The sequence below is a fragment of the Schistocerca gregaria genome, chromosome 4, assembly GCF_023897955.1.
Source record: "Schistocerca gregaria isolate iqSchGreg1 chromosome 4, iqSchGreg1.2, whole genome shotgun sequence".
NCBI classification, from domain to species: Eukaryota; Metazoa; Arthropoda; class Insecta; order Orthoptera; family Acrididae; genus Schistocerca; species Schistocerca gregaria.
Window position 1 is genome coordinate 776,933,316 of NC_064923.1, and position 26,024 is coordinate 776,959,339.

The 26,024-nt window shown below is 42.1% G+C and overlaps 1 protein-coding gene across 1 annotated transcript in view; it reads left to right on the top strand.

Moving 5' to 3' along the window:
• LOC126267530 (UDP-glycosyltransferase UGT5-like) overlaps nucleotides 1-26,024 on the top strand; it is a 60,438-nt gene that overhangs the window by 3,548 nt on the left and 30,866 nt on the right. The window contains exon 2 of the mRNA XM_049972830.1: nucleotides 7,769-8,015. Coding sequence (XP_049828787.1) covers nucleotides 7,769-8,015 — 247 coding nt within the window. The remainder of the gene's footprint in view (nucleotides 1-7,768; nucleotides 8,016-26,024) is intronic.

A 26,024-nucleotide genomic window follows, 5' to 3' on the forward strand; every position in this document is an offset into this window, starting at 1 on the left:
TGAAAGCGTCATGTAACAAAATGGTTAACAACATTACTGGCTTGTAGAGCTGCAGCCATGATATTCGGTTCAGTACAGACAGCAGCACACAACCAAGCCATTTCCTAGTGTGCGGGACCAGTGGACCGTATGCTGGAACGCCCCATAGCAAACACGTCAGAGATAAAAAAATGTGGACACATGGTGTGTCCATCATCTCATTACTCAACCTACAGTACCCTCAATAGTTGTGCAGCAGCGTGTACACTCATATGATGAGGATCTCTAATATTCTGAAGGCTCGAAACGTATTGATTAGAGACTTGTACATCATCTTAAGCAGCTGAGATATCAAGGCAGATGTCCAGGAGGAGCTTAACTAAATGAACGCGGGGTAGCTGTCAACTGTTACTATACTACCATGTGATGGTCACACATTGAGTATACGAGCCTCTCTGTCTCCTGGCCTCGTGGAAGGCCATTCTGGCGAAAACGCTCGTTATTGGCTGCAACCTCTGTCGTGACAGTGGGGAGCCAAGCGCCTCGCGGCTGTCTCATAAACGAGCCACATCACGTAGACAAATTAAATCAAGTGGAATGACAGATGTATTATACCACAGGACTAATTAAAATAATATTTATAATGAAAGATACAGATGAAGAGGTAACCAGCAACTGTTTTATCCTTGTGGCACATTGCTTCATGGGTTTCAGCTTAGCTGTATGATTCAGGTAACTAATTCTTATAAATGTTCTTGTTCCTTCATAAAGAGCTGTATCTATGTCATGAAACCAGGAGACCTTTGTTCCAAAATAGATCACAAAGATTTTTGATCTTTTCTTTTCTTGTACACTCTGATTCCAAGAATATCAGCCAGTTCTGGTCCAAGATGTGTCACTTTGTCTGTGCTGTTGTTTAAGCCCTAAGACATCGAAAAGATGTAATTGTTATACAATCTGCAATAGACTCTCTTATTTCAATTTTGACATTTAAATGCAAAGTTGCCTGCAGTGCATATTTCTTCATCTGGAAGAACAACTGAGATATTTGAGTCATCACGCACAATTAGTACATCTATTAAATCCATAAATCGGAGTGCTGATGTGGTGTAGTGGTTAAATTGCTGACATAATACAGGTTGTGGGTTTGAACCTCATTTTTCATTTTTAATTTAAAATCGTTGTCGAAATAAGTTTCATCATTTTTTTATTTAATTACTTAGGTTTAATGTAGTTTCTTGTTTTTAATATTTTGCTGTTTTGTTTTAATTGTTTCATTAATCCTTTTATTTGTTCTCATTTTTCCCTCCTCTCATTCTTGTTTTGTTTGAACGACTGTAACTGTAGATGGTTTCCTCACCTCTGGGGACCTCTCCTCTCCTCGTTACAAAATGTGTGGAAGCAAGACTTCAGCCGCGATTCGTAATATATTCTCACAATGACTGAGCGGCAACTCGAGCAAAATTTTATCATTGTGCTGCAATATTACGAAAAGATATAGCAAACAAATTCACAAAAATATATTAAAACAAAAAGTGTAACTCACTCACTGACGAAATAATAAAGCCCGTAATCACTGTTTTCTGCAGCAGAATTTATCTGTAGCTTTGGAGTTGACACCCTCAACGTTGGTCATCATATTGTTCTCAGTGGAGAGCCGTTAAGTCATTCTTCTGACATGGTATTTCAAAGAGAAGTCTTACGAATCTTCAGAGATGAAAAATGCCTTTCAGGTCGAGCAGGCGTCATCAGTTTTATCACAACTATTTTCAGAGGTCTTGTTATGATAGAACAAATATCCTGCAGGTCGTTTCTCGAAATGAAATGGAGTATTGATACAGCCTCGACGAAAGATCCGTACCCAAAGATTGGAAAGTTGCACATATCACACCAATATCCAAGAAATGTAGTAGTAATAAACCACTAAATTGCATGTCCATATCATTAACGTCGAAATGAAGCAGGATTCTGGAACATATATAGTGTGCGAACATTATGAATCACCTCGAAAAGAACGGTTTATTGACACTCAGTAACACGGGTTTAGAAAACATCGTTCTTGTGAAACACAACGAGCTCTTTACACACACCAAGTGTCGAGTGTTATTGACAAGGGATTTCAAAGTGATTCGGTATTCCTAGATCTGCAGAAGGCTTTTGACACCTCACAGGCGGTTTGTGGTGAAATTGCGTGCTTATGGGATATCTGTGACTGGATTCGTGATTTCCTGTCAGAGAGGTAACAGTTCGTAATAACTGACGGAAGATCATCGAGTAAGACAGAAGTGATTTCTGGCTTTTACTAAGGTAGTGTTATAGGCCCTCTGCTGTTGCTCATCTGTATAAACCATTTAGGCGTCAATTTGGGCAGTCGTCTTGCGTTGTTTGCAGATGATGCTGTCGTTTATCGTCTTGTAAACTCATCAGAAGTTGAAAAAAATTTCAGAATGATTTAGAAAAGATATTTCAATGCTACGAAAATTGGCAACCGACCCTACATAATAAAAAGTGTGATGTCATGCACATGAGTGCAAAAAGGAAGGCCTTAAACTTCGGTTACACGATGAATCAGTCTAATCTAATACCCTTAAATTCAACTAAATACCTAGAAATCAAAATTCCGAAGAATTAAAATTTGAAATAACACGTAGAAAATATTGTACGAAAAGCAAACCGAAGACTGCGTTTTATTAGCAGAACGCTTAGAAAATGTAACAGATCTACTAAAGAGAGTGTCTGTGCTACGATTGTCCGTCTTCTTTGGGAGTACTGCTGCACGGTGTGGGGTCTTTATCAGGTAGGATTAATGGAGTACTTTGAGAAAGTTCAAAGAAGAGCAGCACGGTCTGTATTATCGCGAAACCGGGGACAGAGTGTCACGGGCACTATTACAGGATTTGGGATGCACACTATTATAACAAAGGCCAGTTTCAGCGCGAGAATGACCATGAGCGAGCATTCTGATTGGCGGCGAGTATGGTCAGCCAGTCAGAATTGAGACGGTTCCCACTCGTCACCTCATAGTTATACCGCGAGTGGAGGGAGTCTCTCGCTAGCTTTGAACGCGGACGGTCATCTTACTACTGCGAGTCAAAATAATATGTGAAATGAAGGAATGCCGAGTTCCTCGCGTTTGATACCTGTTGTGACTAACGCTGACGTAATTACGGACAGTTTTGTGAAGTTTGGAAGTTTTAGAACTGTATTGTTGGAATGATATTCGAGTGTGAAAATTTGGCCTTCGTAGTATCCGCGTGGCATGTTCCGGTATTAAACCACTGAGCATTTTTGGCGAGCAATTTCTTTTTCGAAATCCACCAAAAGGGCCGAATGTAATAACTCATATTAGTGGTGGAATTAATAACTGTGGAAACGTTGTTTAACTCGGGTCAGATCTGGACAGATTTCTGGGTCGTGTCCGTGTGAAATGAGTGTAAAAGATGTGAACGTGAAGATAATAGCCAAAAGTTTAAATCTGGACTGAACAGTACCGTTTCGTTGGGTAGATGGCCTAAAATAAACCTTTTCGGGCGGAAATTTCGGTCATCATATTCCAGAAGCTAATCCACTTTCTTACTGCCAAATAAAAAATTTTAATGACAGTTTTAATACATAAATTTATTTCATTACTAGAGTTGAGCGGCCTCAGTAATTGTAGATATTAGATGGTTTTTCTATCAACGCTGCATTTACGTCGTGTTGTAAGTACATTGTCGAGTGGAGGGACATCGAGCAGGCGCTGTGTTGAGGTAGGTGATTTCCAATACGCAGCCTGCAAAACAGAGTAAAATGCCGCTAGGGCGCATCTGCTGCCTAAACTTAAAGAAATAGGCTGACAGCATTGCGTCTTCCACTATATATTTCATCCAGTAAGGTCATGTGGGAGATTGGTGTAATCGATTTTTATCCTCCTCTCATACCGTTCCGTCAGCATTGTGTCAGTTTCATTGGGTTGCCCCAGATACCTTGGTGAAAGCGAATTTGCTGCTAGAGTGATTAGCATGGGACAGTGATTTGACTGCGTGGGTTACTCAAGACTCTGCAGTTACATATGAGATCGAGAGAAGAAGGACAGACGGAGACGTAAAGACCTGAGTGTTGCGTCTTTTTTTCTGTATTGTTATTTAACATCTTACATCAGGTGGTCTGGCCGCAGCATAGTACGCTGCTCTTCAGTCAGTAGTTTAACAAAAGAAAAACAATGGAGACACAGAATATACAGAACAAAGCGTGGGGCAAAAAACACTAGACCCAGGAACAAATAACACAAAGCCTTTCACATGCAAAGACAACTAAAGAAACTGTTGGCACTGTACATGGTCACTGATGATGGAGACGACACGTGAACGATGGAGAGTAGGCGCGAAAAACACTGAGGCACAAACACGACGGCACACACACTAAAAAGATGGCGATGATCTCTGTCACGCGAATGTCCACTTACGGTGTGCGAGTCCGGGGACCTGCCAAGAGGGGACGAAGGTGGGGGGGAGGGAGAGGGGAGAGCAGAGATTCCACTGAGAGGGGAGATGTGGGAAGGAAGGAAGGTACGGGGGGGGGTAGTGAAAGCCTGGGGGAGGAGTGGGGAAAAAGGGAGGAGGGAGGGAAAGGGAGAGAGAAGAGAGAGAGTGTGCCCTGAGGAAAAAAACACAGGAAGTGGGAGGGGGATCAAAGTTGATAGGAAGGGTAGATGGAGGGGAGGAGGGCATCATCAGGTAGGGGGAGCTGGCAGAAGCCACCTCGGGAGAGAGTATGGAGAGTGGAAAGAAGGAGAGCAGGTGGGAAGTGGAATTACAGGCGCAGCAGCGGACGGTGGCGGGAGAGGATGTGAGAGACAAGCTTGTGAGGAGGATCGAGTTTCTGGGAGGTGTAAAGGATCCGTATCCGTTCGAGGAAAAGGAGGAGTTGGAGGAACGTAATACGGTCGTACAGGATCCGCGAGTGTTGCGTCCTGCCCACTTGTCTAATATATGGTGCATAGGGAACCTGCTTTCTCAGATCGCTAGACAACAATTCATGCATATTGTATTAACGAGATTTTATTATAGTACGATAATTGACAATGCTGAACTTCTGTGAAATACTGAAGTGTCGCAAGTAGTGAGCGACAGACAAATAGAAGCAAGCTCCTCACATTATACAATTCGTAATTGAAGCGAAGCAATATGGGTCATAAGTCGTTGCCGTAGAGCTCGTACAGCTACTAGTCTTCAACTGGGCCGCGGCGAGGCTGTACGGCGCTCGTGCCCTCCTCGTCTAGATGGCGCCACTGCCTCGTTGTCCTAGAGAGGGGTCCGTCAGCGTGCTATTGGCTGACGTCGTCTCACCGCCGTCTCTGCTCTCACGTTCTCGCCCGTCGCGCCGGCACTTGACTTTATGCCGGTAGCACACTGTTGCCTCCACTACAGGACCTCGGCTATAAGTTCTCTATAGGTTCGCACATATAGTTACAAGAACATTTTGCCCACAATTTCCCCAAGTAAAAAAGTCAAAGTAGTACTGGGGAACCCCAAATTTCCCCATTTAAAAAAGTCATAAACTACACAGAGCGAATGTACTACTTTGGAACATCGAGATCATTACCTGAAATGTGAATGTTAATTTGACTGATAATGTTGTTAAAGTGAGAGAGTGTCGTGAGACACCTGACTGAAATTTGCAAAGGTGCACCATTTCCAAACCGAAAGCTTGGTAATAGTAATTACATCATAGATTATGCTTTTATTCATTTTTAAATATGCGATTTAAAATAATTGTCTGTAATGCATAATGTATCTAAAATCTAACTGTAATATAGATACTTTTATCATTCCAAAACACTTAATTTTCTGAAAGAAATCTTTAGACTCTAAAAATATGTGCATACGTTTAATGAATCAGTATTTCATATCTCTATTAATATTTTGTACAATTTAGATACATATTTACAGCTATCAGGGGTAAAAGAACCTCCGATTACTTAAAATATCATACTGTGTCCACAACCCGTCTTAATACTTCCATGGCCTTGTGGATTTTAAAAATAAAAAAAGCTATGAGACATGAACTAAAATATCTTGTCGGTTATATGTCTAACAACAGCACCTAATCAATAAATAACAGTTTTCAATCGTGTTTCTGTCAAGTTCTCGAGCCTTCGCGCGTCCTTCGATCTCGTGAAGTCTGACGATATTGTCACCAACATTTTTATTGCCGCTGAAATTTAATCTCATGACAGGATTTACAGTGTTTTTATCACAATATATGTCGGTTGCTGCGCGTTTAATCTGTCATTAATTATCTTCGCTCTTTCATCTCAGTGTAGAGATTTGAAGTAAATCAGCCAAGAACTTTTGAATTAAACCAGTCACCATTTTTTTGAAACGTTTTATGACAACATTTCTCCTTTATTTATTTCATATAGATATATATTTCTATACTGTGTATATTAAAAATATACATGGTGTTACAAAAAGGTACGGCCAAACTTTCAGGAAACATTCCTCACGTACGAAGAAAGAAAATATATTAGGTTGACATGTGTCTGGAAACGCTTACTTTCCATGTTACAGCTCATTTTATTACTTCTCTTCAGATCACATTAATCATGGAATAGAAACACACAGCAACAGAACGTACCAGCGTGACTTCAAACACTTTGTTACAGGAAATGTTTAAACTGTCCTCCGTTAGCGATGATACATACATCCAACCTCCATCGCAAGGAATCGCTGATGTGTTGCTGCAACCCTGAAGAATGGCGTATTGTATCACAGCTGTCCACAATGCGAGCACGAAGAGTCTCTACACTTGGTACCGGGCAAGAGGGTTGACGTCAGGAGAGCGTGGAGGCCATGGAATTGGTCCGCCTCTACCAATCCATTGGTCACCGAATCTGTTGTTGAGAAGTGTACGAACACTTCGACTGAAATGTGCAGGAGCTCCGTGGTGCATGAACCAAATGTTGTGTCGTACTTGTAAAGGCACATGTTCTAGCAGCACAGGTAGAGTATCCTGTATGAAATCATGACAACGTGCTCTATTGAGCGTAGGTGGAAGAACATGGGGCCCAATCAAGACATAACCAACAATGCCTGCCCAAACGTTCACAGATGTCAAGACAAGCACCGAAGTCAATATTACCTTTCTTCAATGGGCCAACTGGCGGTGAATCGAGGAAGTACAGTATATACTGATGAAACTAAAATGAGCTCTAACATGGAAATAAGCGTTTCCGGACACATGTCCACATAACATATTTTCTTTATTTGTGTGTGAGGAATGTTTCCTGGAAGTTTGGCCGTACCTTTTTGTAACACCCTGTATATGGCTTGCGTTCGCCCAAATGTTCACTAAGGGATGGTATAGGAAATCCGCCAAGAACGGTTAAAGATTTTTAGTAATATCGTTCCCCTTTATATATACATAAGTATCTCAAGTGAATTTACAAAATATTTTGTTGACGGTGATCTTCTCCGGTCTTGAACGTAAAGTAAGCAAAATTTCACTAATATCGATATGAAAATGTAGATTTCCATTAAAGACAAACAAACAACATACATACTGACACTAACAAAAGGCTGCGCCCTGACAAGTAGGTGGACAGAAGAAGGGAGGTGATATGTTTTTAAACTGAGTGGTGACAATGCTTCAAGGGTGTTAAATAGACAATGATACATTACACAGTTGGATCTTTGGCTTAGCACATAAAACTGTTGTAGTACGTATTTTCCGAGTCTCGCTTCACGCGGGTCACCTGGTTCGGTAGTTGCGTTTATTACATGTGCAGTCCTACCTACCGCTGTTACAGGTGAGCGCTGTCCTCCTGGTGCTGTTGGTGACGTCAGCGCCGCTGCTGCCGGCCCTGGAGGCTGCTCAGGTGCTGGGGCTGTTCCTGTCGCCGGGCCGCAGCCAGTGGCTGCTGGCGGAGACCTACCTGAGGGCGCTGGAGCAGCGCGGCCACCGCGTCACCGCCGTCACGACGTTCCCCTCCAGCCAGGGCGGCACCGCGGGCAACTGGACCGAGATCCTCATACCGAACCCTGTCAACGTAGACGGTGAGCGCGGTCTTCTTTGTATTCCAGCCTCGAGGAGGCACCTGTTACCAGAGAAAATAATTTCTTGCCTGGCACGCTATCTACATCTCTCACAATGTTTTATTTTTTTCACAAGCTCGTGTTTTTGGTTTGGAACTTCAATACCCAAGCCTCAGAGGTAAACAACTTTAGCCGTCAAAGTAATATTGGCTTGGATGATCGCGAGTCGCTAGTTTGCGTCTTAATGTAACTGTTACTACAAATGGCTTAAATTGTGGTGAAATGAAATGCGCGAGTTGTTAAGCCCTCAAGTCGGGTAGACTGGTCGCCGGATGCGAATTTTTTTAGTTGGCACCACTTGGGTGATCCGCGTGCTGATGAGGGTGAAGGTATGACGAACACAACACAATAACCAGTCCGCAAGTGGAGAAAATCTGCGACCCAGCTAGAAATCGAACCTAGGCCCCTTGAATGTCATTCTGCAGCGCTGAACACTCATTTACGGAGGCGGATAATTGGGGAACCAGAAAGAAATGAAACTTGTGCTCCAACACAAAAAACCTTCGGACGAACTCAGTGCTCTCTAAACATTGTAAGAACCACTCGCTATGTTAACGATTCATAGAGGCTACTAATGTGTTTCTGACAAATTGACAGTGATACTAGTCCTCGTGACATCATCGCTAACTGCAGACTGACAGTGATCAGTCACCTAGCACTGCCTATGTCTCAACTGTGCTGATCAGCTATACATGACAGCAGTATATCTATAGCGACCCTGACATCCTTTGTTTACACTGGTCAGTCAGAACATTATGACCACCTGCCTAATAGCCGGTATGTCCACTTGTGGCACGGGTAACTTCAGGGACGGTTTGTGGCATGGAAGCAGTGAGGCCTTGGTAGGTCGCTGGAGGTAGCCGGCGCCACATCTGCGCGCACTAGTCGCGTAATTCCAGTAAATTACTGTGAGAGGGGCCGTGAGCTCTGACGCCACGTTGAATCGCATCCAAAATGTGTTCACACCGGATGAGTTGGGAAGCCAACACATTCATTGAAACTCGCCACTGTGTTCCTACAACCACTCCATCACAGTCCTGGGCTTCTGACATGGCGCTTTATCTTGCTGAAAAATGCCACTGTCTTCAGAAAACATGATCGTCATGGTGTACATGGCCTGCAACCAGAGTACGATATTCCTTGACCATCATGGTGCCTTGCACGAGCTCCACTGGACTCCCGGATGCCCACATGAATCTTACCCGGAGCATCTACATCTACATCTACATCTACATGACTACTCTGCAATTCACATTCAACTGCTTGGCAGAGGGTTCATCGAACCACAATCATACTATCTCTCTACTATTCCACTCCTGAACAGCGAGCGGGAAAAACGAACACCTAAACCTTTCTGTTCGAGCTCTGATTTCTCTTATTTTATTTTGATGATCATTCCTACCTATGTAGGTTGGGCTCAACAAAATATTTTCGCATTCGGAAGAGAAAGTTGGTGACTGAAATTTCGTAAAAAGCTCTCGCCGCGACGAAAAACGTCTATGCTGTAATGACTTCCATCCCAACTCGTGTATCATATCTGCCACACTCTCTCCCCTATAACGCGATAATACAAAACGAGCTGCCCTTCTTTGCACCCTCTCGATGTCCTCCGTCAATCCCACCTGGTAAGGATCCCACACCGCGCAGCAATATTCTAACAGAGGACGAACGAGTGTAGTGTAAGCTGTCTCTTTAGTGGACTTGTTGCATCTTCTAAGTGTCCTGCCAATGAAACGCAACCTTTGGCTCGCCTTCCCGACAATATTATCTATGTGGTCCTTCCAACTGAAGTTGTTCGTAATTTTAACACCCAGGTACTTAGTTGAATTGACAGCCTTGAGAATTGTACTATTTATCGAGTAATCGAATTCCAACGGATTTCTTTTGGAACTCATGTGGATCATCTCACACTTTTCGTTATTTAGCATCAACTGCCACCTGACACACCATACAGCAATCTTTTCTAAATCGCTTTGCAGCTTATACTGGTCTTCGGATGACCTTACTAGACGGTAAATTACAGCATCATCTGCGAACAACCTAAGAGAACTGCTCAGATTGTCACCCAGGTCATTTATATAGATCAGGAACAGTAGAGGTCCCAGGACGCTTCCCTGGGGAACACCTGATATCACTTCAGTTTTACTCGATGATTTGCCGTCTATTACTACGAACTGCGACCTTCCTGACAGGAAATCACGAATCCAGTCGCACAACTGAGACGATACCCCATAGCTCCGCAGCTTGATTAGAAGTCGCTTGTGAGGAACGGTGTCAAAAGCTTTCCGGAAATCTAGAAATACGGAATCAACTTGAGATCCCCTGTCGATAGCGGCCATTACTTCGTGCGAATAAAGAGCTGGCTGCGTTGCACAAGAGCGATGTTTTCTGAAGCCATGTTGATTACGTGTCAATAGATCGTTCCCTTCGAGGTGATTCATAATGTTTGAATACAGTATATGCTCCAAAACCCTACTGCAAACCGACGTCAATGATATAGGTCTGTAGTTAAATGGATTACTCCTACTACCCTTCTTGAACACTGGTGCGACCTGCGCAATTTTCCAATCTGTAGGTACAGATCTATCGGTGAGCGAGCGGTTGTATATGAGTGCTAAGTAGGGAGCTATAGTATCAGCTTAATCTGAAAGGAACCTAATCGGTATACAATCTGGACCTGAAGACTTGCCCGTATCAAGCGTTCTGAGTTGCTTCGCAACCCCTAAGGTATCTACTTCTAAGAAACTCATGCTAGCAGATGTTCGTGTTTCAAATTCTGGAATATTCCATTCGTCTTCCCTGGTGAAGGAATTTCGGAAAACTGCGTTCAATAACTCCGCTTTAGCGGCACAGTCGTCGATAACAGTACCATCGGCACTGCGCAGCGAAGGTATTGACTGCGTCTTGCCGCTTGTGTACTTTACATACGACCAGAATTTCTTCGGATTTTCTACCAAATTTCGAGACAATGTTTCGTTGTGGAACCTATTAAAGGCATCTCGCATCGAAGTACGTGCCAAATTTCGCGCGTCTGTAAATTTTAGCCCATCTTCAGGATATCGCGTTCTTCTGAACTTCGCATGCTTTTTCCGTTGCCTCTGCAACAGCGTTCGGACCTTTTTTGTGTACCACGGGGGATCCGTTCCATCTCTTACCAATTTATGACGTATGAATATCTCAATTGCTGTTGCTACTATATCTTTGAATTTGAGCCACATCTCGTCTACATTCGCATAGTCAGTTCGGAAGGAATGGAAATTGTCTTTTAGGAAGGCTTCTAGTGACACTTTATCCGCTTTTTTAAATAAAATTATTTTGCGTTTGTTTCTGATGGATTTGGAAGAAATGGTATTGAGCCTAGCTACAATGACCTTGTGATCACTAATCCCTGTATCAGTCATGATGCTCTCTATCAGCTCTGGATTGTTTGTGGCCAAGAGGTCAAGTGTGTTTTCGCAACCATTTACAATTCGCGTGTGTTCGTGGACTAACTGCTCGAAATAATTTTCGGAGAAAGCATTTAGGACAATCTCGGAAGACGTTTTCTGCCTACCACCGGTTTTGAACAAGTATTTTTGGAAACATACCGAGGGTAGGTTGAAGTCCCCACCAACTATAACCGTATGAGTGGGGTATTTATTTGCATAACGGAGCCAGCGTCAGCTTGGCTCCATCCCACAGCACAGGTGTCAAGGACCTGTTCTCTTGGAAGACTATGGATTTGTATCCCCCCCGTAGGCTTGATGAACAAGGTATCCGGATTCATCAGGCCATGTAACGGTCTGCCACTGCAACAAAATCCAGTGACATTGTGACACAGGTCAGTGCCCTACTCGTGACGTTGCAAGGCCTACCCTCCGTTTAAATCACAAATCATGACGTTATACCTCTTATCAGTGAGCTCATCAGACCGCCTCCACTCTCATCTGCTACCTCCGATTGAATCTCTGTAGCCAATTACGCTGTACTATTAAAGTCAGGCAGCCAATCAGTAGTGTCACTCTTCCCTAAGGCAAAGTCATAGTAACCTCAGACAAGGACAAATTCTTCATAGAGTGTGTTTAAATAATGAACTGTGGTAATTATTAAACATTCAATGATCAGTATGTACGGGCATCTTTGGTTGACGATCTTAGAAAGTGTGTATTTGGTATACTTTCTCTCTAGTTTGTTTACTTTCCGCCTACGCAACATGACTTCAACAAGCGTCTCTCTCTGTCTCTCGTCTTTAACATGAAACATAGAGATACGTGTGCGGATACACAATTCAATACCCTATTTTACGTAGGCAATGCATGTCTTTGACACTGCGGTCATTTTGGTATTACGCCAGAGATATGTACAAGTAGACAATGCTTATGTAAAATATGTATATGTTTGACCTTCACATTTTAATGCAAAGGCTAAATGTATTTATGTGTATAGAAATTCTGTAACTTGACACTATTTTTATGCGTAACTATAATACAGTCGTCGCCACACATGTACATTTTCCCAGTATCAGTGTGGATGGCCGGCCTGAGTGGCCGAGTGGTTCTAGGCGCTACAGTCTGGAACCGCACGACCGCTACGGCCGCAGGCTCGAATCCTGCCTCGGGCATGGATGTGTGTGATGTCCTTAGGTTAGTTAGGTTTAAGTAGTTCTAAGTTCTAGGGGACTGATGACCTCAGAAGTTAAGTCCCATACTGCTCAGAGCCATTTGAACCATTTGAACCATCAGTGTGGATGCAGGCTTGTGTGTTATGCTATGATCTCTACTGAATTTAAATACAGTGTGCGACGGGTCAGGCTCTTATCGCGCAGTTTCCTTTCCCTGAAAGAAAATCCACCTACCTCGTTTCTTAGGTAGTTGCTGCACTCGCCTCTCCTGATAGCAGCTACTGGAAAAATTGCAGAAAAGCAGTGTTGAAGAAACTGCAATTTAATAGCCGCTCACCGGAGGCCGCGATACATGTTTGCTGAAATACAATCTATGAGCAATCTTCCTAAATAAATTGTGTTATTGGAATGGTAGTAATTGTTTACTCAAACGAGAACGCGAAGTTGGTAATTCTATTTAAGCTCTTTATTGTCTTTAAGCCTGATCATCAGCCCGCTAATCTACGTTTGAAGAAAGTTCAGTTCACAATTCTATCCACACTCAAACCCCGCCAGAATTAACTTTCAAAGTTACGGAATTTACTTAACTGCAACACAGACGATTTTCTAACATACACGTTTGCAGTCGATGTTCAATAATAGTTCGTTTTTTAACGTTAATGCTCGCCATAAGCACTTAGTAAAAGTTTACGAAGTACCGCCACGCTTTTAATTATTAAAGTTACTCGCGTCTTTCGCGGAACGAAAAGTCACAACTCGCTCAAACTCACACTACGCGTTACTGGACTCTTCCAGTCTCAAATCGCACAGTACCGAACCGATGAAGCCGTTTTATGACTTCATTTTACACATTATTCGCGAGGACACATCAAGCATGTCTCTTCTCGATCACAGTTCCTTCGCGACCCCTCATCCACTCGCGACTCACTCTCCTAGTCTGCTAACCGTCCTCGCATCTCATTGGCTCACACATCACACAGCCAATCAGAATTAACTCTTTGGGTGCGCCTCGCGCCAAAATCCAGCACGCACCAGTCATGACTTCTGAATCATTTACGTCATGATTTCTTGTTACACAAAATTTACTGTATAATTTAACAAACCGAAAGGAAAACTAGACTTTACTTTATTTCCAGAAATTATTTAAATACTCGCGAACGTTCTGGCTGCTTGTACAATACCATACACTCTTGGACATCCGACATTCACTAAGATGGGGAACCACTGGCGACTCTGTTCCCACGGTTACATCGTCTGAACACTTGCGAGTTCCAACCTAGATTTTATACACTTGCAAAGAATGGCGAATGTCCCTCTTTCATTCACTCAGGCACACTCATTCACTCTCACCTACTCATATAAAATAACTGTTCACAAAAATTCAAAACATTTATGGTTTTAACAAAGTTATAGGTGAATTTCTAAAAGTAAAATTCTCAAAATAAATACAAAAGCACGGAAGGTGATTTTGTTTCATAGTTGGATGGTCACTGAAGGTGATCTATACATAATGGTATTTATTTAGACTCGAAAATTGTAGAAATTTGCGTTTTCTGTAAGATTTTTCTAATTTCCAAAATATGCAGGTTTCAAAGCTCAAATTTGGATGACTTATTTTTATTCATAACAGAAACTAGTATATTAACTTTTAATTTCCTCAGGTTCCTCAGTTAGAAGTTATTAAAGATGAAAGTTCCACGTTATACACGCGGCTAGTTAGCGCACAGGTCTTACATTCTCACGGTACAGACATGCCATATGGTCGTGACGTCAGACGAACGGACACCGGTAATCTGCCCGCTACAGCACATATGCTAATCTGATGGCTACTTTACAGTCTGTCTACATTTCACAGTAAATATTTGATAGAAAACTGTGCGCTCGCACTAGTTGCGACGCCACACACCTCCTGAGGAAACTAAATTTTTTCATTCATGACAAACTTTTAGTTTTCTAAAAAAAATTTCTATTAAAGATTTACTCAAACAGCTATTTAACATTTATAGTTCCTGTACATCAATCATCCACTTATACCTAGGGCTGACGACCTACAAAACATCTTATATCTAAACATGCACTTTTATCATCATTCAAAAAAAAATTTTTCAGATTACAAAATTCTATTTACAAATTCCTGAAAAAGAAAACAAACCTAAATACTATCTTGATGTACGTCACACGCACACTAACACTACTATCGCTATGGTGAGCGTCACTTTTTTACCACTTACACTTAAGATTTTGATAGCACTCGTAGTTCGACCGGGTCCTGCTTGGGAGGTCCATTTCAAGTCTCGTGCTACCACCTCTGTTTACTTCGGCGCACCTGAAACATCAGCTGGCCTCAGTTCCCTTTCTAACTGCTACGTCTTAACCTACAGCAGCGATAAATGGCGCTATCTGCTTGACTCTAAAGTCTCATATTTTTGATAAAATTTACTTTACAGTATGTACAATTTTCAAAATTTTTTTTTTTTTTTTTTTTTTTTAAGTGAAAAGTGAATTGACTTTCCTAATGCAGTACCGAAGTGGCACATTTACTCTTTAATTACTTCTTCATCTCATAATCAACCAAGTTATGGTTACATAAGAAATACTAAGAAAAACAATTCCTACAAATAGTTCACAAATACATAATAAATCTCCTCCAGCACTGGTGACTCTCCAGTTCCTGTACAATACACAACAATATAAAATATACACAAAATTATCAATATTACAATTCTGTCTCCAGGCAATCTCCTGTAGTCCTGTATCATAAATTAAACACTGAAAAATACATATTTACTTATTCATTTATCAACACTACAATTCTTATACTAATCTCTACGACAAACTTGGGGAGCTTTGTGTGTCTCTGGTCAAAAATGGAATCGATGTCATGGGTACTTTCCTCATCTCACATATCTGGAGTTACTTCAATTTCTTGTCAACATCAGGTTTTCTCTAGTCACATTCGGGTTTAATTTACAACTCTCATACTCATACTTCACACACTCAGGTTAGTATTTGTTAAAGCGTTTCCTACTAATCTGCGAAACCTCGTTACCCATACTTTCTAACATACATCCACCTCCTGAGTTACCAACGTCGCCTCAGCTCTGTTTACATTCGTAGCCTCACTTCCTTTTGTTTACAAACATCTCCTCTGTTTACCAACAAACGCCACCTCTGGTTACCAACATTAAGCTTTTTATTTACTCACCTTCGTAGCCTCACTTTTTCCTAATATCGAGCTAGCCAAACACTATGCTCATTCTTTCTCCTTTTCTCACATATTTCTCTTCATTTGACAGTCAGTCCTGCTGCACTGTCCCTTTAACTTAACTTCCTTTACCCCTTTGACAGTCAACCTTGTTGCACTGTACCTTTACTCATTTTACCACTAAATCACCTCCTGAGGCTCTGACTTCATTGAACAGACAGTTTTGCTGTACTGCTCCATTTCCTTTCCTAAACATTAGCTTAATGCTACGTCTTAACATATCGTTCTGTTACTTAACAAACAGCTTCAATGTTCGTCACCATATTTTCTGAGGCTCTTACATTTCTTAGTTATTTTACCTTTCTAAGGGCATTACTCACACCTTAGGCCAAACATTTACTTTACTGAGACTTATTACTTATCTGAGGTATCTTAATCCTTTTTGATTTTCTCTTACACTCATTCCTTACGCTTAACCTATACTGCACTGAGGTTCTTTCCTACTCATTACTTAAACACTTTATCACTTAAAAACTACGATAGAGAAGAAGGAAAGACGATAGAATTTTAGTTCTGAATGAAAGAAGAGGTAGGTTGACAATACGGAAAAGAAAGTGGAAGAAATATTGTCAAACGACTCGAGACCTAGTGCTCGTCACGCACTTAGCTCTGCAAAGAGTGCAAAGCTCTCTGAGGTATCTACTCACTCCTGGCCACGTCTCTCTTTTGAACATATCTTTTCAAATCCACAATGTTCCTAAGCCCTAACACCTTATGTGATTTCACAAACTCCAGTCTATAAGCATTTGGGTGAGGCTTCTCTACGATTCTAAATGGGCCCACGTACTCATCGGTAAACTTCTTTGTTTCTGACGTAAGTTTCTTAGATCTTTCCCTAGTTTTCACTAGCACTAGATCCCCTACCTGAAAACTAGTGGGATCAGCTCTTGCGTTATGCCTTCTCTTTCTTTCCAGGGCCTTCTTTCTTATATTAATACGTGCCAGTCTCTCCTTCTCTTCGATGGCTATGTCTGTGAGATTTGGAAACTCGACCAGGTCGAATAAAATATTATTCGGCCTAATGTCACACATTAGCTCTACTGGTGCATATCCTGTGGCTTCATCAATATCAATTAATTCTAGTAATTTCTCCTCGATCCTATTTCTGACACTCACAAGCTCAGACGGATCCTCTACTTTTTTGCCACCGTACTCATTATAGCCCTCCAAGAATTTCTCTGTTTTACAAATACATATAGGAAAATCATTCTGCTCAGGATCCTCACATAGCTGCTTACCGATGAAAGGTATAGTAATTAGTTTACCCTTAATTTTTACCATAACATCATTGGTAGAAAAATTCACCCATCCTTCATATTTATTCAAAAAGTCAGCCCCCACCAATATGTCTACACTCAGTCCATTTATAACTAAGAAGTTCTGTCTTATTTCTACTTCCTTAAATGCTATGGGTAGAAACACTTCCTGTTTTACTGTCTTCTTAGTCTTACCGGTTGCTACTACAATGTTCAAGCCACTTACTGGCATCTTAACAATCTGTTTACTGTTAGGGAGTTCATTTACCAAGTTCTGGGATACTGCACAGACTTCCGATCCAGTATCTATCAAACATTTAACTGGTTCATTTAATACTCTTAGCTCTACTATCGGTTGCCCTAAGTACTCTTTATTTATTTTGGGTTCTGCTTCCTCCAATAAATCTTGCACAATTTCTCTCCTTTCGAAGCCTGTCTTTTGGGTGGCAATCACATTCACACTTACAGGGTTTATTTCATGCTTATTATCACCCTCAATTCTAGTGGCAGCTCCTATTAGCCTATCCACTATTGCTAAGTCAAAACATTTTTCCAATGTTTCCCCCTCTTTCTCATTAACCTCCTTTTCTACGACCCTATCCAAGGCGTCGTCATTAACCTCTACCTCCTCCTCTAATCTATCCTCTTCTTCGTAACTATCTACAACATCAATTATCTTATCAAGCACAGTCACAACCCTGCCATTATTACTGTTCTCACCCCTATCCGACAGCTCTTCATTAGTTTTACTGTGCATAATGTCTTTCTGATTATTACCCTTATAACTAGTACTTAGTTCTTCAATAAGTGGCTTCTTATGATTATTCTTACAGTTAATTGGTTCATTAACCTCCACTTGACTTAAAGCTACTATCTCTGTCTGTTTTACGTTATCCTCCCTAAATTTTGTAGCAACAACATTTATGTTAGGTGGTCGTTCAGGCTGCTTTCTTATGAATGGTTTTGCCAGCGGATTTAACTTTAAACGCTGTTGCCTACGATCGCCAGCACACTCGTAGACAATTAATGGTTTTCCGAGCGCGGTGCGTCATCACTATGCCTCCAGCTGACCGCCTCACCTCCTGACATCTGTCGGCCGCTGTCATACTGCTCGCGTTCATTGAACCTGTTAACATATGTTCTTCCTCTACCACGTGAACTGCCACGGTATCCGCCGCCTCTCTGAACACCCATCCTATTAATGTTTACATCCGCGCGATTGTCATTCTGCCTAGCAGGCGGGCGATGCTCCCTCCTCATGTTTTCTTCTTCTTTTTGGATGGATTCAACCCTTTCTAAATACTGTACGAACTTGTCAATGTTATCTCGGGGCGCAGATATGATCTTAGTTTTCCAGTTCCACGGTAGCTTATTTTCTACCCCTAATATGATCTGTTCTGTTTCTAACTTATTACTAAGGTAGGACAGAGTTGTTACCCACCTTTGAACAAATCGTTTGATGCCCTCTCTCTTGGGGTCATACTTCTCTCCCGACCAGAACCGATTAAGAACATCCATCTGCTTTCTCTTTCCCCAGTATTCCTCAAAGAACGCTAATTTAAATTCTGACAATTTCGCATATTTTTCAGAGGCTAAATTCCCCCATACTCTGGCCTCTCCCATCAAATTTGAAGTGATAAAGCCTATCTTTTTTTTATCGCTCCATACTTTCGGCAAAACGTCTTCAAAATCGTTCCAAAATTCTCTGGGGTGCATGTTCTTACTTGGGTCAAATTTTAAAAACTGTCTGTGGGTAACATACGCAACCTCGGTAGATTCAATTATTCCACTGGAAATTATACTACCACTATGGTTAGAAACACACTGTTCTACTTTGGTTAGTCTGCATTCATGCCCACAAAGTTGCTCATTCACACTTTCACTGAAATGGCTTATGTGAGTCTCTAAATTATTGACCTTATTTACAACTTGCTCTCCAAGTTTCTCACACCGAATTTTGGTATCATTTACTTTACATTCTAAGGCGGCATGATTAATTTCATTGGAATTCTCTACCACTTTTATGTGCTCACATACTTTATCTAATTCTGCATCAACATGGGATTTAAATTGCTGTTGATCCTCAGTAACCTGTTCGATTCGTGTCGTCAATTCACTTTGCACTTGAACAATATTTTCTGTACATTCTAGTTTAACCTGCTGTATTTCAACATTTACTTTACTACTGAGCACTGCTAAATCTTGCTTCCAACAGTCTCTGAGATCGGATATTTTGGAATCTAAATCAGCGCCCATTTTAGTCATCTCATTACTTAAATCAGATCCTAATTTAGACATTTTTGAATCCATTTTACTTGACATATTAGTTTCCATTTGTGACATATTAGTTTCCAATTTTGATATACTGGAATCCATCTTACTTGACATATTGGAATCCAACACGTTCATCTTAGTTAATAGATTCATCAGCATACTGGCGACATTATCCTTCGCCCCCTCATTTGCTGATACAATGTCCCTATTAACATTAACTACCGGCATGGGTAACTGTAACTCACTGGGCACTGACATATTTGGATCTGACTCCAAACTATAATTAACATAGGATGAATCAGTCAAACTACTACTGAAATTGGGTTGAGACACGTCTAAACTAAAATTCATGGGGTCATTTTCCCCTGTCTCCATCCCACTATCACAACTTAGTTCCGCCTTTTTGTCACTTGGTTGAAACTCAGCCATTTTTCTCAGTTTGACTCCACAAACACACAAAGTTTTCAAAAGCACTGTACTTAACTTTGTGCTTCGGCGTGCTGCGTTGCTGCTAGATGAAACTGCGGGTCCGTTCACCATACACTGCAATGCTGTACCAGTTTCCGGGCCCCCGCTCGAATCAGCGCTGCCAACTGCCACTGCTGTCGTCGCCTCTGCGTAGTCTCCGTAGCTCGTCGTCTGCCAGACGCCGTCGTAGACTGCTATTCCAATCGGCGCGTAGTCACCGAAAAATTCTTCCGTTCCGTACAACACATTACAGTTCACGGACACTTTCACTGTCCTTCCTACTCACGTGGCGATATCAATTTGTACGCTACACAGTTCCTACACATAGCGAGCACTTCTGTATTGTCCGGTAATTGTCACTACTGCTTTTTTTTGAAATTCACTGGAATTTACTATTTTTATTTCCCGGCCGATGCACCACTTGCGACGGGTCAGGCTCTTATCGCGCAGTTTCCTTTCCCTGAAAGAAAATCCACCTACCTCGTTTCTTAGGTAGTTGCTGCACTCGCCTCTCCTGATAGCAGCTACTGGAAAAATTGCAGAAAAGCAGTGTTGAAGAAACTGCAATTTAATAGCCGCTCACCGGAGGCCGCGATACATGTTTGCTGAAATACAATCTATGAGCAATCTTCCTAAATAAATTGTGTTATTGGAATGGTAGTAATTGTTTACTCAAACGAGAACGCGAAGTTGGTAATTCTATTTAAGCTCTTTATTGTCTTTAAGCCTGATCATCAGCCCGCTAATCTACGTTTGAAGAAAGTTCAGTTCACAATTCTATCCACACTCAAACCCCGCCAGAATTAACTTTCAAAGTTACGGAATTTACTTAACTGCAACACAGACGATTTTCTAACATACACGTTTGCAGTCGATGTTCAATAATAGTTCGTTTTTTAACGTTAATGCTCGCCATAAGCACTTAGTAAAAGTTTACGAAGTACCGCCACGCTTTTAATTATTAAAGTTACTCGCGTCTTTCGCGGAACGAAAAGTCACAACTCGCTCAAACTCACACTACGCGTTACTGGACTCTTCCAGTCTCAAATCGCACAGTACCGAACCGATGAAGCCGTTTTATGACTTCATTTTACACATTATTCGCGAGGACACATCAAGCATGTCTCTTCTCGATCACAGTTCCTTCGCGACCCCTCATCCACTCGCGACTCACTCTCCTAGTCTGCTAACCGTCCTCGCATCTCATTGGCTCACACATCACACAGCCAATCAGAATTAACTCTTTGGGTGCGCCTCGCGCCAAAATCCAGCACGCACCAGTCATGACTTCTGAATCATTTACGTCATGATTTCTTGTTACACAAAATTTACTGTATAATTTAACAAACCGAAAGGAAAACTAGACTTTACTTTATTTCCAGAAATTATTTAAATACTCGCGAACGTTCTGGCTGCTTGTACAATACCATACACTCTTGGACATCCGACATTCACTAAGATGGGGAACCACTGGCGACTCTGTTCCCACGGTTACATCGTCTGAACACTTGCGAGTTCCAACCTAGATTTTATACACTTGCAAAGAATGGCGAATGTCCCTCTTTCATTCACTCAGGCACACTCATTCACTCTCACCTACTCATATAAAATAACTGTTCACAAAAATTCAAAACATTTATGGTTTTAACAAAGTTATAGGTGAATTTCTAAAAGTAAAATTCTCAAAATAAATACAAAAGCACGGAAGGTGATTTTGTTTCATAGTTGGATGGTCACTGAAGGTGATCTATACATAATGGTATTTATTTAGACTCGAAAATTGTAGAAATTTGCGTTTTCTGTAAGATTTTTCTAATTTCCAAAATATGCAGGTTTCAAAGCTCAAATTTGGATGACTTATTTTTATTCATAACAGAAACTAGTATATTAACTTTTAATTTCCTCAGGTTCCTCAGTTAGAAGTTATTAAAGATGAAAGTTCCACGTTATACACGCGGCTAGTTAGCGCACAGGTCTTACATTCTCACGGTACAGACATGCCATATGGTCGTGACGTCAGACGAACGGACACCGGTAATCTGCCCGCTACAGCACATATGCTAATCTGATGGCTACTTTACAGTCTGTCTACATTTCACAGTAAATATTTGATAGAAAACTGTGCGCTCGCACTAGTTGCGACGCCACAAGTGGTGGTGGTGCATTTGCCGAATTATCCGTTAGATTTGAATGTGCTACTAAGGGTATACTGAATCAGTTACGTGTTGAGAATACAATGAAGCACTGTAATATTCGTTGCAGAGTACAGTGGGTACACAATTATTTTTCCGAAAAAAATGTAACTTGCCATAATTTTTAGGCATCTTTATAATACTTCAGTTTGAATGGCTGGGGAGGAGAGCAGAAGAGACGGCAGGACAGGGTTTTTAACATCCCTCTAACACAGTTCCTCTGTTTTGACCAACTTGAATCTTTTGATTGAAGTTTAGTTTTTAATACCTTGCTGTGATTGGTTCGTGATACGGGAAGGCGGGCGGAGGTCCGGAAGTTTTTAATTTCACCCTAACACAACTGAGTTCTTTCTATCATCTTGAGTTTTATTATGTGCTCTTTCATTTTTAGTACTACGTTATGAACGGATGAAGATAAGCAGTCTCCGGAAAGCGTTTGACGAGGGTCAGCACGTATGGTTTAGGCTCCCAGATACGTGAGTATCTCGAAGACTTCTTAAGTAATAGAACTCAGCACGTAGACCTCGACGGTGGGTGTTTATCGGAAATTGTGGTATTGTCAGGAGTGCCCAGAGAATTTTTATAGACCTTCAAAAGTGGTTCAAATGGCTCTGAGCACTATGGAACTTAAAATATTTGGTAATCAGTCCCCTAGAACTTAGAACTACTTAAACCTAACTAACCTAAAGACATCACACACATCCATGCCCGAGGCAGGAATCGAACCTGCGACCGTAGCGGTCACGCGGTTCCAGACTGAACGGCCTAGAACCGCACGGCCACTCAGGCCGGCCTTTTATAGAACTGCAGTTATTCTTTGAATATAATAAAATATACATTAACTATATGATGGACTGTTCGTGGTCTCGCGGTAGCGTTCTCGATTCCCGAGCACGGGGTCCCGGGTTCGATTCCCGGCGGGGTCAGCGATTTTCACCTGCCTCGAGATGACTGGGTGTTGTTGTGTCGTCTTCATCATCACCATTCATCCCCATTACGCTCGGAGGAAGGCAACGGCAAACCACCTCCACTAGGACCTTGCCTAGTACGGCGGTGAGGGTCTCCCGCATCGGTCCTCTCCGCTCAGGTAAGTGACAGCAGACGGACGAAAGGCGTCTTAGGCAAAATTTCTACCTCGTGTGACGAATGGCAGGTAGCCTTAAATGTAGAAAAATATACATTAATGGCGATGAGTAGGGGGAACACTGCTGTAACGTTCCGATACATTAGTAGCGTTATACTTGACCCAATCACATCGATTAAATATCTAGGCATGACATTGTAAAGCAGTATGAAATGGAAAGAACACGGAAGGATGGAAGTGGGGAAGTCAAATGCTCGACTTAGTTTTATTAGGAGAATTCTGGGAAAGAGAAGCTGATCAGCAAAGGAGGCAAGCATGTAGAGCACTAGTGCGACCCGTTCTTGAGTCTCCTCGAGTGTCTGGCCTCTTCACCAGGTAGGATAAAAGGAAGACACCACAGAAATTCAGAGGCGTGCTACTGGATTTGTTACCGGTAGGTCCGATCAACACTCAAATACTATGGAAATCCACCGTAAGCTCGAATGGAAATCCCTGGAGACACGGCGACATTCCTTTCGTGAAGCACTACTGAGGAAATTTAGGGAACCGACACTCGAGGCTGATTGTAAGAACGAGTCTACTGCTGCCAACGTAGATTTCGCATAAGGACTACAAAATAAATTCAGAGAAATTAGGACTCATATAATTTGAAACGTCCCCTTAGAAATATTAATGAATTACTGTGCTGATAAAGCCCTTACGTTATTGGATTTTCAAACAGCTGAGCACAACTGAACGTACTCAGGCATTTCGCTCTTTACCTATTCTGATCAACACTAAACTGACACACAATATTTTTAGCGCAACTCACTCTGACTATCAAAATCACTCCAAAAGAATGGCCCTGACTAACATTAACCTACACCTTTCACAAATCACTTACCTCACAAAAATCTTCGTTAATCGAACTACTGCAATACTGCGAGCGCCACTACTGCCAGCTAAATAAAATAATCTAACTACTGAAGCCACTAACTACTGATAGGCATAGTTAGCAAATGAAAGATTTTAATACAGAACTAACAATGTATTTACCTTAATAGTGTTCAAAAGTCGTAATATACATAGCAGTTCATGACATCCAGTGTTACAAATTTAGCGTCTCTGACGGACACACGTCCAGATCATCCGCTCTCAAAACTCCGCCATCTCCCACCCCATAACCACCACTGCTGGCGGCTCACCTCCAACTGCGCAATGCTACGGGCTGTTAACAGCCAACTTCCTGCCCAACAATACAATAGCAAACAACAATGAAAACCAGCCATAGTCTGCACACAGCACAGCCAGTGATTTTCGTACAGAGCGTTACGTGGCGGTGGCGTTACCAATATAAAAACCTAAACAGCCTACTTACAAATTGCGTAGGCTTCCGCGCCCAGAGTCTGTCGACATAAAAATTTTATGTCGAAATTATGGTTCGTAACAGAGGCCTGTACTAGTCGTTTTTCACTAACTCTGTTTGTGAATACAACAGGAAAGGAAATGATTACTAGTGGTTCAGGGTACCATCTGCCAGACACCGTTCGATGGCCCGCATATATGTAGATCTGGATGTAGATGTAAACTTCCAGCTGCATAAAAGCACTCGTGTATTGTTTGACCGTGCTTGAAACACTTGCAGAGCAAGTACAAGGATTTTGCTAACTGGAATCTTGTAGGGAAGTATATGTGACCCCGTGGCATCTCAATGAGGTGACTGGATAAGCCAATCAAGGATCCACACATTCCTCAACGCGTTTACAGTGTGGTGTGGGGTGATGGGTCGTCCCTTGATATTCTGGCCACGAGATGTGTGACAACAGGGTATAACATTTGTGCAACACACTGCCGAACATTCAACATCCTTTCAGCAGTTACCGAATCAATTCTCTAGTCATGTCCAATAACCTCTCACACCTTGATTCCAGGAGTGCAAGAGGTATACGTCTCGAGAATGGCTGCCACCTGTGACCTTGCAACAGGCTGCCCACAGACACGATCACGCCGATCTCAACGCCAAGGACGGAAGTGGGAACCATGGATGAGCAGCCACTGTGTCCCAGCTGACCCAAGCTCTACACCGCCCTCGGGCATCCGGCCCACAATTTCGTTTCAGTCCGTCCCACGGAAGAAAACGTGGGGCACACAGTGACACACTCTCACTGTACCTCGTCTCGCACTCATTTTCGAACATTTCCACCGATGCTCGCTTCACCTCAGGTTTCCAAATTATGACGCGGGTAAGTGAAAGTACTGCTTGCTCCTCGCAAGCGCAATGCCGTTTCGCCGCTACTGGATTTGAACGGCAAGTTCCCAGTACGAGTGTGAAGTTACGCCCCATGTGCTCATGTGAGTTTGGTGTCTGGGGGCAAACAGCTGTGCGTCTAGGGGGTACAGGTTACTTAACTGCTTACTGCCTTTAACTGCTCTTTTCGCTGCTCGATCACAAACGGTGATAATGGGCGACATTTGCACGAAATGTGTCGACTACCCGCAAAATGCACCGATTTGAACATCGAGGTGCCATTCACATCGGTACGTCATCCCACAAACATTTGAGCCACGGACGCTGCTATTGTTTCGACTTCACGCGCCAGGAGCGCTGCTGTTGCGTCCCGTGACAAGGCAGTCGGCGACCTTGTTGGGGGTAGACCTCTTAGAACGCATGAAAAATATGTTATTTCGTCATTTCTATTCGACTCAAGACTAATACTAAATCTGATGATACAGTTTTATTCCTTACACTTTTTCTTTAAAAATTCATCTTTGTATACGCATCGGACACTCCATGTAACTGCTGCACCACGAAGAAGGCCCCCTTGCATCTGGAACGTTATTTATCGGCAGGA